The sequence below is a fragment of the Amblyraja radiata genome, chromosome 8, assembly GCF_010909765.2.
Source record: "Amblyraja radiata isolate CabotCenter1 chromosome 8, sAmbRad1.1.pri, whole genome shotgun sequence".
Classification (NCBI taxonomy): Eukaryota; Metazoa; Chordata; class Chondrichthyes; order Rajiformes; family Rajidae; genus Amblyraja; species Amblyraja radiata.
Window position 1 is genome coordinate 35,293,672 of NC_045963.1, and position 14,866 is coordinate 35,308,537.

General features: G+C 43.2%; 1 protein-coding gene across 2 annotated transcripts in view; it reads left to right on the forward strand.

Annotated features, from left to right (window-relative positions):
• The window catches only part of thada (THADA armadillo repeat containing), a 350,054-nt gene that overhangs the window by 139,024 nt on the left and 196,164 nt on the right, over positions 1-14,866 (forward strand). For both annotated transcript variants that reach the window (XM_033025547.1, XM_033025548.1), the window contains one exon: positions 12,880-12,969. In XM_033025547.1, coding sequence (XP_032881438.1) covers positions 12,880-12,969 — 90 coding nt within the window. The remainder of the gene's footprint in view (positions 1-12,879; positions 12,970-14,866) is intronic.

Below are 14,866 nucleotides of genomic sequence, written 5' to 3' on the forward strand. Positions count from 1 at the left end.
TCGACTGGAAATGTCACGTATTCCTTTTCTCCAAACAGATGGCATGGTAGCACAGCAGTGGTGTTGCTGCCTTACAGCGCCAGAGACCCAGGTTTGATCCTGACTGCGGGTGCTGTCTTTCAGCCAAGAGCAGAGAGTTGTAACACCACAGGGGAGAGAGAGGGGAGGGGCAAAGATGAACAGAAGAGGATTCGGAGCCAGTAGAAAGGGGTAAAGGGAAATTGAAGGACTATGGGGAAGCAATAAATAGTAGAAAGGTGAGCAGAAAGGGTCAAAACACTTCAGATAATTGCGAATGGAATAGGAAACAAAAAATAAGAATAGTTAATTCAGCACAGGGCGCAGCAGTAGAGTTGCTGTCTTACAGGGTCCTGGGTTTGATCCTGACTACGGGTGCTGTCTCTACGGAGTTTGTACGTTCTCCCTGTAAGCACATAGGTTTTCTCCGGGTGCTGCAGTTTCCTCCCACATTCCAAATACATACAGGTTTGTAGGTTAATTGGCTTCGGTAAAATTGTAATTTGTTCCTAGCGTGTAGGATGTTGCAAGTGTACGGGGTGATCGCTAGTCGACACAGACTCGATGGGTCAAATGGCCTGTTTCCTCGCTGTATCTCTAAAGTGTAAGTCTAAAGCTATGTGTATCAACAGGGTGACTTGGAACGAGGGCATTCCCTCCATTAATATTACATTCCTATCTATCCTGTTTTAAGATTACATTCTCCTCTATCAAGCCTGTGACTGCAAAGATTGTTATTCCCAGATCAGATCCCAGGCATTATCCACGCCTTTGGTTAGCCAAAAACCAACTGCCTTTCACAAAGGCAAGTAGCTGAAAGCGAAAAAACCATGTGAGAAAGACCACGCAAAAGAGCACAAGATGAATCAAAGTACCTTAAATTTCAAAGTGATGTAGGAATAAAAAAACAGCAGAATTAAGCATATGATGAAAAATAAAGGAAATATCTAATGCCCCTGTCCCACTTAGGAAACCTGAACGGAAACCTCTGGAGACTTTGCCCCCCCCACCCAAAGTTTCCGTGCGGTTCCCGGAGGTTGCAGGTGGTTGCCGGAGGTTGCAGGTAGTGGAAGCAGGTAGGGAGACTGACAAAAATCTCCGGGAACTGCATGGAAACCTTGGGTGGGGCGCAAAGTATCCAGAGGTTTCCGTTCAGGTTTCCTAGGTGGGACAGGGGCATAAGTGTATTGTGACATATCTTAAAAAGAATATCAGCAAAGTTTTGCCGATAGTTACATTACAACAGTTAACAGCACCTTTGTGCTTAATTTAAAAAACAGAAAATATTTCTAGTTGTGTAAATCTGGATAATTATTATTTTAGAATTCCTTAGCCAGTTGAAATCATTATGTGAACCAATGTAGTCAGCCGCACTGTCTGTTCTGAAAATTGTGATACTCTGACAGCTATTGATGTTTATTTGTGAATAAATTGGTGGGGGGGATATATATATATTTTACATCTCCTATTATGGGTCATATAATCTAGTGAGTTTAAAAAAAAAATTCAGCTAACATAAGATGTTCTTTGTATTTCTGCGCTAACATTTTGCACTTTAAAAAAATTGTGTGCAAGTTCCAACCAATGTGGGAAAGAGGCATAGATTTGATGATGGCCTCCATTCAGTAGTCTCAATGATTTGATCAATATTCCCATAAAAGTAAAAATAGAAACCCAGGTTGATTAATGTCAATTCCTTGATTAAAACTGTGACATGCTTATTTGGAAATAGTTATTTGGCCTGTCAAACCTCTTAATGTTTGGCACTCTGGAGCAACTTGCCGATTAGGTTTAGTGTTTCTGTGCCATTGGATGACAAAATGCTTTATAGAGATTGCCTTAAGAATGCCTGGTGTAGAGTGCAAACTAAATTCTAAATTATTGTACAATATTCTAAATTTCTGAAGACGCAAGGATGCAGATGCTGGAATCTTGCGTAGAATATAAAGTGCTGGAGTAACACTGCGGGTCAGGCAGCATCGCAGGAGGACATGGATTGACGTTTTTTCTGGTTGCGATCTTTCTTCAGACATTGAAGAAAGTCCTGGAAGGTCGGAAGAAAGAACCCTTCTCGAAACGTCGCCTATCCATTTCCTCCAACAATGTTGCCTGACCTGCTGAGTTACCCCAGCACTTGGTGTTCATTCCAAAACTTCTACCTGGTCTGCTTCCCTTAAATTCCTTTGTCCGTGAATTTCAATTATTTTTTTCAAGAATTATTTATGATTTGGTATAAGTGCATTGATTCTGCTTCCTTGCATCAAAAGCAAACATCACTAGCTTGGATATGTCAAAATTTACTAATCTGTAAACATCTGTTCAATGCAAAAAGTGTTTCATTTGGTTGCTTGAACCTCGAATGACCACCAAATGGTGAAAAACGAAACCCAATCATCTGCTTGATGTTTTATTCAATAATTTTAGGCATCGCTGCACTTTAGCGAGATGTTCAGCATTGTTTGCTTTGGCAGATCTCGGTGTACTTTCCCATTTTGAGCAGAGTTGTGATTAATGAGCTGTAAGGTAGATTGTATTTGCACTCTGAACAATTCACTGACTTTTCTTGCATTTATGCCTGATCTTTAAATGACAACTTCTTAGTACCTTGCTGTTTAAAATAGTGGCCATTTCATGCAATATAAATATCCTGCTTTTATGAGGAACGGTATATGTGACATTTCAAAGAGAGTTCCATGGTGAGACGCAACCTGGTTTGCTGGCACCTCAATTGCCTGACCAATTGATAATTCTCGGTGTGAGGCTGGGCCTAGGAGGAGCTGCAAAAGCCATTTTACATCATAGTCGATCTAATCCAGCAGATTTGATATTGGCTTCTGCTCAATCCACGAATACTGAAGCTAAGCATGTTGAGACCTGCTGACTCAGTGCATACTGTTCACTAGGAACCTGAGATCCATAAGGATGAATATTGAGGATAATATATAGCCTGGCTAGAGGAACAATGAATAGACAGAAAACCAAAATTAATTGCCCTTCAAATCTCTGCTGGGGTCTACAGAGTAAAACCACGTAACTAAAGGGGCAGTGGGAGCATCTGTGTTAAGGTAGCAGCGGTATTGTAGCCGTATACGATGGTAGCAGTTATTAGATTGATTCACCACCACTTTCTCATTTGATGATGGTGGATGATAAATACTGAAATATTAAAATAAGAGAGTAGTGGCTGGAAATCTGAAATGTAAGCAGGAAATGCTGGAAAATCTCAGCACAGTCAATCAGCATCTGTGGGTGGAGAATCAATTCACATTTCAGATACAGGATCTTTTGTCAGAACTGGCCTTGCTTGTCGTTCCCAGATCTCAGTAAAAATGAACTTTATAAAGTAAACGTTAAAGAAAAGAGCTCTTAAAAGATGACTGATTCTCCTGCTTTCCCTGCTTCGGGCGAGTGCATGTTTCCGGTCTACCACAAAAAGTCTATTTAGCCAACAGAAAATGAGCATGGCATCATTGAATTCCATGCCAATCCTTTATGTCCTTTGAGTATTTAAGTGATCAATATTTTTAATTCAAGAGAGTAAAAAATACCTTGGGCGGCACAGTGGCACAGCAGTAGAATTGCCCCCTTGCAGTGTCAGAGACCCGGGTTCGATCCTGACTACGGGTGGTGTCTGTACGGAGTTTGCATGTTCTCCCCGTGACCACATGGATTTTCTCCGGGTGCTTTGGTTTCCTCTCATGCTCCAAAATTCGTACAGGTTTGTAGGTGAATTGGCTTCTGTAAATTGTAAATTGTTCCTAGTGTGTAGGATAGTGCTAGTGTACGGGGTGATCGTTGGTCAGCACGGACTTGGTGGGCCGAAGGGTCTGTTTCCACGCTGTATCTCCAAAGTCTAAAATAACTTTATTGACCAGGTTTCTACCTGCAGTTGGAGTTTTGAAAGAAAAAAAGCCTTGAGATTGATTAGTAGGACTGGATGGTACAATCCCCATGATTTCACTACAATTGACATTCTTGGGTATGACCACTAGGTGAATTTGCTAACAATCAGACACATCTTCAATTGTGTACCTCAACGTCACTGGGTGTTTCGCAAGACACCCTCAGTCGAGGCAGGCCCACCGCAGGGTGATCAGACCTGGATGTGTGTCTTATTGTTAGCCTCTAGATGGTCAAGTGGCAGCCCAGACAGCATCTTTCCTCTTCAGCCACAGCCAGTGACTGCTCCATTTGGCGGCATTGGAAAGTTATTTTATTTCCCTCCTTTGTGCCTGCCCCTTGACTCCTATTTCCCTCAGGAGCCTTGCGGTGGAACTGGCTACAAAGCCCCTGCACCCCACCTCCACTGGACACACCCTTACACTCCAACCTCTCTCCTCTGCCTCTGCTGCAAGGTTTGAATATCAAAGCTTTTTCCTTTCATAAGCCTCGTCAACAGCCTCCTCCCATGGGACCGTCAGCTCAATGATGAAAACACGCTGACAGGAGTTGGTCCAGAGAACGAGGTCTGGTCGCAGGTTGGTAACTGCAATTTCAACTGGGAACGAAAGCCTCTGGCCTAGGTCAACACGCGTTTCCCAGTCCCTGGCTGCGTTCAGTGGGTATGAGATGAGAGGCGAGGGGTTAGTCCTCCGTTTCTCTCCTTCCCGGATGAAGGATGGTATTTGCGGGAATGTTATCTGGGCATTGATAGGCATGGCGTTGGTGGTAACTCTCTTGCACTCGAGTTCAGCTGCCAAACACCTCAGCACCTGGTTGTGTCGCCAGGTGTATCTGCCTTGTGTTAGGCTGGTCTTACAACCGACCAGGATGTGCTTGAGGTTTGCTGGAACTGCACACAGGGGGCAGGCTGGACCCTCTCCCAGCCAAAGATTTAGGTTTGGAGGAGAGGGAAGGAAGTCATATGTGGCTCTGATAATGAAGCTCAACTTATTTGACTCCATGGTCCACAGCTCTCTCCATGTGATCTTCCTCCTCTCAACGCCATCCCACGTCATCCAGCGGCCTTGTTTGGCTTGGGATATGGCTTTGGCACACCTGGCTGCTTCTTCCTGGTGGCGCACCTCCTCCACCACCAGGTGCCGACGTTCAGCTGGAGTAACCTTTTGCCAGGTAGGTTTCAACTCTCTCCCAGGCCAAAACCCCCTCGGCCTTGTTGGACATGGCCCACTATGTCCGGTGTTGGAGGGCGGATTTTGCGTCCAGTACCACTGCTGCTGGGGTCCATTTCTTCCCTGTTGCTAGGGTTGGAGGCCCACCTCTTATTATTGGGTCCCGGGATTCTGTTAGTGTCATGTCCAGCCTCACTTTGGCACATTTGTATTCCTCCATCAGGCTTGAGACTGGCAGTGAGAGGGCTCCATTCCCATAGAGCCCTATGCTGCTGAGGCATCTCGGTAGCCCAAGCCACTTCCTCACTTGTGTGTTCACCAGTCTCTCCAGCTGGTTGACATGGGATAAAGTGACCTCGTAGATGGTAATTGGCCACATGAGTCGGGGCAGTACACCAAATTGAAGGCACCAAATCTTCAGCTTCCCTGGTAGAGCAGTGTTGTTGATTTGCTTGAGGCCACTGATTGTATCCTGCCTGAGTTGTTCCACCTGCTCTGCATCCTTGAGGTATATGGTGTACCATTGCCCGAGGCTTTTGACAGGCTTCTCCAAGACAATTGGTATGTCACGTTATTGATGTGGAACCTTTCGTCAGAGCCGGCCTTTGACGATGGAAATACTGCAGGATTTGCTGGGTTTAATCTCCATTCGTGCCCATTTGATGTTTTCCTGCAGTTTATCCAGCAGGCGTTTGGTGCATGCTTTTGTTGTTGTTATTGTGGTCATGTCATCCATGTACGCCCTGATTGGAGGAAGACACAGCCCACCTTTCAAGCGTTCCCCTCTGACCACTCATCGTGATGCTCGAATGATGAGCTTCATTGCCATGGTGAAAACCAGAGGAGAAATGGTACAGCGTGCCATTATGCCTACCTCAAGGTGCTGCCAGGCGGTGGTGTTGTCCTGTGTTGTGACGCAGAACTGGAGGTCCTGGAAGTAAGTTTTTACCAGATTTGTGTTGACCTCTGGGACCTGGAAGAAATTACAAGCTGCCCAAAGAGTCTCATGGGGCACCGAACCAAAGGCATTCTAAGTAAACTACATGCAGATCTCTCTTTTCCTTCTTGGCAGTTTGTATCTGGTGCCAGATGACGTTTGCATGTTCCAGACATCCTGAGATACCACGTACCCCTGCTTTCTGCACTGACATGTCGATGAAGTTGTTGCTCTGCAAAAATGCTGAGAGTCTTTGGGCCACAACACCAAATAAGATCTTTCCTTCCACGTTCAGAAGGCTGATCTGGCGGAATTGGCTAATGGTTGAGGAGTGTATATATATGTATAGGTTTTTTCCACATCCGTTTAAACTAATTTATTGCCAACAGGGTATTGGATTTAGGATGCATGGCAGCCAACTTGCAAACAGCAGTTTCTAATGACCAGAGAAAGCATTTTTAGCAATGTTGATTCTGCAATAAATATTACCCAATGGACGAGGCAATCCTAAGCTCGTCTTTGAAGTTAGGTTGTGGGCACGTCTGCACCATTTTGGGAGAATGCACAGGGCTTTGGTTTATGTCATTTCCATAACCCCATGTGGAACTCGATAATATGTTTGTATACAGAGTGAAAAGTTGGATTACCTCTCTAAACGTTGGATGCTGTATGTGTGCTGGGAATTTTGCATCAGCAGTCACTCTGCAGCAGTGAACCAGAGTCTCTGGAAGTGGGCAAAGAAGGGAAATTGAGGCCTGTGAAAAGAGGAAACCAGAGACGAAGGAGGTATTTGATGGAGGAAGCCAGAGATGAGAGAAACGGTCGCAATATTCGCCTGACATCAAGTAATAGTAATACAGGTAGCGCTTTGTATAGCTGAGTGCAGAGGACTAACTCACTGCTTTCTGAAAGTGAAGGTAAATTTCCAGAATACCGCAGTGAATAACCTGGCACAGAATCGCAAGATGTTTATAAACAATTGTTATTTTTTTTGTTTGAACATTTCATTAGTGGTGTTGGTACTGTAGATGGGGTTACCAATAGAGGTTACTTGACTAGACTGGACTGTGGATAAATGGAAGCTTTTTGATTGAAAGATACAAATAGAAATAGCTCTTTGGCCCACCAAGTCCACATCCACCTTCAATCACTCACTCACTCACACTAGTTCTATGTTATCACTCCTTCTTATCCACTCTCTACGCACTCTAGGCAATGTGTAGAGGCCAATTATCCCACAAATGCGTACATCTTTCGGATGTGGGGGGAAACTGGATCACCTGGGGAAAACGCACACGGTCACAGGAAGAACATGCAAATTCCACACAGACAGCACCTGAGGTCAGGATTCAACCCGGATCTCTGACCGAGTCCAACATGAACTGCTGTAAGCAGAGCCCAGAAGTGAACAGTGTCCTCTAAGTGGGGTCTAATCTCTGTTTGGTATAATTGTAGCATACTGCTAAATCACACAAAGGTGTATTCACACAAAGGGTGTATAAATAAGTCTCCTTTACAAAATTGTGCATTTTGCAGATGGGGGAAAAAAAAAAAAGATGGTTCGATTGTGAAACGTATATTTTGGTTTTGGTTTTCTTTGGCAGAAGTGGGGTTGCTACACATGGAACAGTTCTGTTCTTTTAAATTTGCAATCCAATGCCAAAGGTTTCAAAATTTAGATTTTTGTTTTAATGTTCAATGAAACACACCTGGCTAGATTTGTAATTTGTAATCAAGGATATTGTATCAAGGTAAAGTCCATTTAGTTGGTATTTTTCCAAAGGTAATAATGTAAAGGCAAGATGAAGAATAGGAAATACAAGCCTGGACATTCATTCTTTTACACTGTTTGATCAGTGGCTCAGCTGGTAGAGCAGCTGCCTCACAGTGCCAGGGACCTAGGTTTGATCCTGACCTTGGATGCTGTCTATGTGGAGTTGACATGTTCTCCCTCTGACCATGTGTGTGTCCTCCGGGTAATTATTGATCAAAAAAACTAGAAAACCCCAAACTTCTCTTCAGTTGCTGCCACCATTCCCTCGTCTCAGCCTTTGCTCAGTGGGTGCACTCACCTCCGAACCAGTCCTAGTTTTCCACTCTCTGTTGTAAGATTCTAGTGCACACTCTAAGCAGGACTCCTTTAATTTGAGTCCCCAGGTTTCAGATGAAATGTCAAATTGAGGTCTGTCTGTCCTTTTAAACTGATGTGAAAAGATGCAAAACTGTTATCTGAAGAGCAGCAGATTCCTCTCAATGCAGCACAGTGTTACAGCTAGCAGAACTGTTGCCTCATGGAGCCAGAAATCTGGGTATGATCCACCCCTTGGGTGTTTTACGTGCAGAGTTCGGGGACGACAGATGGCACAATGGGCTAAGTGTTCGGCTGGCCACCGGAAGGTAGCCGGTTCGAATCCCGCTTGGAGTGCACACTGTCGTTGTGTCCTTGGGCAAGACACTTCACCCACCTTTGCCTGTGTGTGAATGTGTGTGAATGTGTGTGAGTGATTGGTGGTGGTCGGAGGGGCCGTAGGCGCAGATTGGCAGCCACGCTCCCGTCAGTCTGCCCCAGGGCAGCTGTGGCTACAGAAGTAGCTTACCACCACCGAGTGTGACTGAGGAGTGAATGAATAATGCGATGTAAAGCGCCTTGAGTATTAGAAAGGCGCTATATAAATCCCATCCATTATTATTATTATTAGAGTTTACACGTTTTCTCTGTGACTGCATGTGTTTCCTCTGGATGCTCCGATCTCCCTTCCCCATCCCAAAGACGTGTGGGTTTGTATATTAATTGGCCTTTGTAAAATTGCCCCAATGTGTAGGGAATGGATGAGAAAGTGGGATAACATAGAACTAATGTGAACGGGCGATCGATGGTCGAAATGGTGGGCCGAATAACTTGTTTCCATGCTGTATTGAACCTGACTTTCTTCAGGCTGAAAGAAGCATATTGAGTCTTTTCTAGAATAACTAGCAATATTATACGCATTTATGAAACCAGTGTTTTGTTTTTCTGAAAGTTCTACTGCTAAAGTAGGATATTTAGACCTTTGAAGTCGGAAGGGATCTGCTTGAAGTAGGAGCCATAAATTATGAGGAAGAATTTAGAGATTAAGTGGTGTTGATATTTAAGAATCTTAAAGCAAGCAATTGGAATCAGTTCTTTTTGGGTGCATAAGGATGGCAGATCCAGTTGGATCTGAAAGGTAGTTCATTACCAACTTTTCTGAGGGTAGATTACCTTGGCAAAAAATACTGTGCCCAAATACAGAGGACTAATAGAAGGAAAGAAATGTAATCAGTGGACAAAATGAAAGGTTATATGACAGAAAGTGTTTCACTTTAAAAGCAAATGATCATGTTCTGGAACAGATGGGCCAAAGATTTGGTGAATATGGACTCATGTCAATTCTTCAAAAGGAAGTGCAGCCAGGGTTAGTGTAAAGGATGTGTTTCCAGTTACAGAGGGTAATTTGCTTGCTAGTTTATTGCGTTGGCTATGTCAGTAATCCTGGGAGCTTTACTGATTGGAATTTGAATCTGCAATTTTCCCTGATTGTGCAACAGAATTTTCTGGGGTTTTGCTTTGGCTCTACCAGGAGCTTTTGTGGTTTGAAAATGAATCAACAGTGTAAGTGGTTGCATGGAGGGGAATTTTTGATGTGGAGTAGTATATGTGTTCAGCTTCAGGTGCAGATGTCAAGGTGTGGAAAAAATCCATGTCTACTATCCAGACTCACAATGACCACTTTAATATAGACGCATAGAATAATTGGGTTGTACACCATGGATACACCTTTCGGCCCACCAGATCCATGCCAACCTTCTTGCCCATTTATACTAGGGTGGCACGGTGGCGCAGCGGTAGAGTTTGGTGCCTGACAGCACTGGCAGTGCAGAGACCCGGGTTCAATCCCGACTATGGTTGCTGTCTTTAGCGAGTTTGTACGTTCTCCCCGAGACCTTTTCTCCATGGGTTTTCTCCGAGATCTTCGGTTACCTCCCACAGTTACCTTCCAAAGACGTACAGATTGGTAGGTTAATTGGCTTGGTAAATGTAAAACTTGTCCCTAGTGTGTAGGATAGTTAATGTGCAGGGATCGTTGTTCAGTGCGGTGCGGCATAGTGATCCGTAGGGCCTGTTTCCGCGCTGCATCTCTAAACCAAACTAAACTAATACCATCTGCCCCCATTAGATCCATATCGTTCTCCACCTTGCTTATTCAAGTGCCTAGCCAAATGCCTCTTCAATGTGAGAATTAAGGGACAGAAGTTTAGGGGTAACATGAGGGGGAACTTCTTTACTCAGAGAGTAGTGGCTGTGTGGAATGAGCTTCCAGTGAAGGTGGTGGAGGCAGGTTCGTTTTTATCATTTAAAAATAAATTGGATAGTTATATGGACGGGAAAGGAATGGAGGGTTATGGTCTGAGCGCAGGTATATGGGACTAGGGGAGAATACGTGTTCGGCACGGACTAGAAGGGTCGAGATGGCTTGTTCCCGTGCTGTAATTGTTATATGGTTATATGTGGTAGCTATATCTGATTCCATCACCGTCGACAGCAACTTCCAGATATCAACCACACTGTCAAAATAAATTCCTTAAATCCCTTTTAAAACTCCTTCCTCCCAGCTTCAACTGACTTGTTTTTGAAAAAAATCTACCAGTCTACAATGTTCTGACTAGCCCCACCCTACCTATGCCGCTTAAATTTTTATATACCTGTATCGGGGTCATTTTTCTGACTTCAGTACAAATAAAACTAGCCTGTCCCATGTCCCACAGCAGAAGAACTACAAACTGACCTACCTTGGTAGACCTTTTGTTTCTGTCTGCCCACTGAGCATAACTCCTCATACCTTGATTTTCTTCCTTGTCTCACCTTGTCGTGTGCCTTCCCACCGACATACAGGACACCTCACATTTTGATTTCCAATCTCATCTTCACTAAAGCTGTTTTTATATGCCTCCAACCTCCCTCAGGAATGTCTTAAAGCCCTCCCTCTCTTTATGCAAGAAAGATTGAACTAGCCCCCCTCCCCGAACACTCTTGTATGCCTGGCATAACTTATTTTTACCCTGAACAATTTTGAATCCTCTCAATTCATACAAATCAAAGGTTTAGGCATTGGGCACTCGCTCGCAAAGGGGCCGCAGCTACACCTGTCTTTTCATGGCCATTGCTTGATTCCAATGGTGAATTAATCAAATTGCCAGGAAATGGGCTTCTGTGATGCTGGGAATCTCCGGAGGAAGCCAAGGTGGACCATTGGCTCGATACATCTGTCTGAACATGGCTACAAGTGAATACACATATTGTTGGAGTAACTCAGCGGGTCAGGCAGCATCTCTGGAGGGCTTGGATAGGCGATAAAGTCAAAGGTTTCAGACGCTTCTTCAGTCTGCAAAAGCTTCCCAACCCAAAATGTCACCTATCCATGTCCTCCAGAGATGCTGCCTGACTCGTTGAATAAATCAGCATTTTGTGCGTTCTTTTGTAAACCATGGTTCCTTGAGACTCTATGGTTAGGAGTGCTTCTGTCTTGTCTTTAGCACAGAAGTTTAGGTTCTGCCATCATTCCAGGCAAGGATAATGTTGGAGCCTGTTCTGCCTATGAACTGTTTAATTTTCCCAAACCATTTCTGATGATACGTGATAGGACTGCAGAATTGTGATCTGATCTGCTGCGTGTTGCTTCATTACCACTGTTGCATGCTATGTTTGTTGTTTGGCAAGCTTGGCGTCGTGTTTTACCATGTTGGCACCTCATTTTTCAATGGTCTCATTATTGTCGCTTGCACAGAAACACGGTGAAATACTTATTCTGCATGCTATCCATCACATCATAATGTATGAGCACTTTCTGGAATACCACACAGAGGGTGCCACATTCCAATGCAGTTTTGTAACTTCCAAGTCCTATCTAGACTCAAGAAGATATGCAGTTTCTGAAGAAGGGTCTCAACCCGAAGCGTCACCCATTCCTTCTCTCCAGAGATGCTGCCTGTCCTGCTGAGTTACTCCAGCTTTTTGGGTCTATCTGCAGTTTCTTACATTTCTCACTTTAAGCCATGGTGTACTAGCGACACTGGATTGATGAAGTAGGGGTCGGCCTGGCCTAGCGTGATGTGGTCATGTTCCTCCACCAGTGTTCCGCGCAGCTGCCGCCATATTCATTCACCTATCCGGCTGCTGTAGGACCTCCCACGGCCCACCCACTGACACCATGAGACCATCGCAAACTTGCCAGCCTCCAGTGGCTGCTCCTCTGCCTCTGTGCGAGGTTGCCATGTCCTGCTTCTCGAGTCAATCACAGAACATTAGGGCACTTTTCGAAGGTGTGGAAGGCAAGTTCACGGACTGTTCACAGCCGCCGACATTCCCCTTCACCTTCTACTGCTGCCATCTTGGATCTGTTTGTCTTTAGGTACGAATGATGTTGTTCTCATCATGCTTCTTCCACTTTGCACGTTGAAACCTGCTTGAGCTCCTGACGATTATGTTTTTTCTCATGTTGATGGCTGAACTAAATTTATTATCAATGCAGAAATAAGATCCTTAAAGATATGTAATTGTAATCTAACTTAAGTCAAATGGAATCTTGATACTTGAAATATGTTTGAAGGAACATTTGTAGCACTTGGCAACATGTACCTTTTTAATGAGTATTTTGTTTTAATTGGATACCTGATAGAAATTCACTTGGTGAGTGTTGAAATTGTTCATCTGTTTCGGCATTTAAACTTTTCAGGTGATTAATGGTCTACTCTAGCCACCTTTGGAAATAAAAACACTTTTGATTGCAATCACAGCTCAACATTACATTGATGTCACTTTCTTTTTCACTATAGGATGACAGGCAGGGAATTCTTTGCTCGTTTCCCCACACTTCATCCCTTCCTTCTGAAGCAACTGGAAATGGTGGCAAACACAATGGAAAGGTGAGAAACGAAAACATTTTCAAGTTTGACTGCTCGTGGAAAAGCTTTTGCACCGGAAATAAATCCATCTTGGAAAATCCTCTTATCATTTCGATGTAGTGGGCAGAAAAGGCGCTACATTCTCCCTGTGGTGACTATTTAATAAATTTATCCCACCATCTGTTGTTTGTCCAGAGCCTTGTAGCTTTTTCTGCTGTTGTGTATCTATCCAGTTTTTCTTTGTAAAGGTACAGTGGTCCCTGCTAGACCACATCACAGGCTCAATATTCCATCTTCCAGCACTCTTGTACAAGGAAAATTCCGTTGATCCTTGACTCAGTTCCTTGTGGATTTTTTTTTTAATTGATGACCTGGCTTGTCACTGGCTTCCCATTTCAAGAAATAATCTTTTCATATTCACCCCCATCGAATCCATACATATTTTTATGGCGATTATATTTAATTCATTTTTCAAGCCGTTGACTCTCTACAGTTGCTGTCTGACCTAAAGTGTTTTCTTTCTTCTCCTAAATTTCCATCATTTGCCTTATTTTACTTTGGTCCCAAAACCTCAAGCTTCTAGCTATAAGCTATGTGTTTATCTTAGATTTTGTCATTTTAGTTTTTAATTAAGGAAGTTAATGTTTTTTAACATTGGAAGTATTCATGTTTTTTCAATAGTTCAATGGTGCTTTATTGTCACATGTTAGCAATGTCACAAAATTTTGAGATTTAAAAAATCAAGTCTGCAATTTATCCCATCAGATAAAGCATAAAAATAAGTTTAATTTGACACCTAATTCACTTTCATATCTTCAGTATTAAAAAAGTTATGGCCATTTTCATACTCGGAAATTAGCACCTTGTTCCCTATTGCTTTTCCATTGACTTAACACAAAAGCTGTGATCGAGGACAGTCAAAAGCCCATAACATTCTTAAAAATTAAGAGAACTGAAAGACATTTTCAGTTATTATAGATTGAAGCATTCTGAAACAAATGTGAAACAATCTTACTTGGGTGACCTGAAATTAAAGCATATAATTAGTTAGTTACCCAATTGTAGCTAATTGTAGCTAATTACATAATTCAATTACTAGATCTAAACATCTATCCATTTCTTAAGAAAAGATTAACATTTTTAAATAGCCTAAATGTCCAAATAACATACACATAAGAATTCACAATATAACATGATTTTTAAATCTCATTGTCATGGATTTACAGGCCAAATGGAAGTAATTTAGTGTTTAATACCTGCAAATTAATAGCCATTTAAATCATCTTGCGAGTGGGTTTTTCTGGAACGCGATCATTTGACCATACAGTGAAATTCCTTTTTTGCATACAATCATACTAAAGTACAAGAGTGTAAAAATAGTAGATAACTTCGGCAGTACACAAGAGCCGCCACGTGCCCGGCACCAACTTGTACCCTTCCAGTTGAAAGTTATAAAAAATGTAGAGTCTTACCATGGCCATAAAGACCTGTGGTCCTGGTGGCGGCACTGGGTTGCAGTTGCAGGGTTGCATCTGACCTTCCATTATTTGTGTCAAAAAGGTTTACATAGCTACAATGTCCTGTAATCTATTACCAACCAGGCTTTGCCCTGCCTCGTCTCTCTTCCAACTTTCTTCCTCCCCGCAATCAATGTGAAGAACGGTCCCAACCCGAAACGTTATCAATCCATTTTCTCCAGAGATGCTGCCTGACCTGCTGAGTTACTCCAGCACTTTATGCCATGCCCTGTAAATACCTCCCTTTATCCGTCCTTGTCAAGGCCTGACTTGTTGACCCAGTCTTTCTTTCACTCTTCACATCTGCCTCCCACATCCCAAACCTAAAAGCTGTTGGAAGTTTGCTAAGAGTTTTGTTTATGATGCCTTCCTCCAACAGGATCTTTCTGACCCAGCATTTT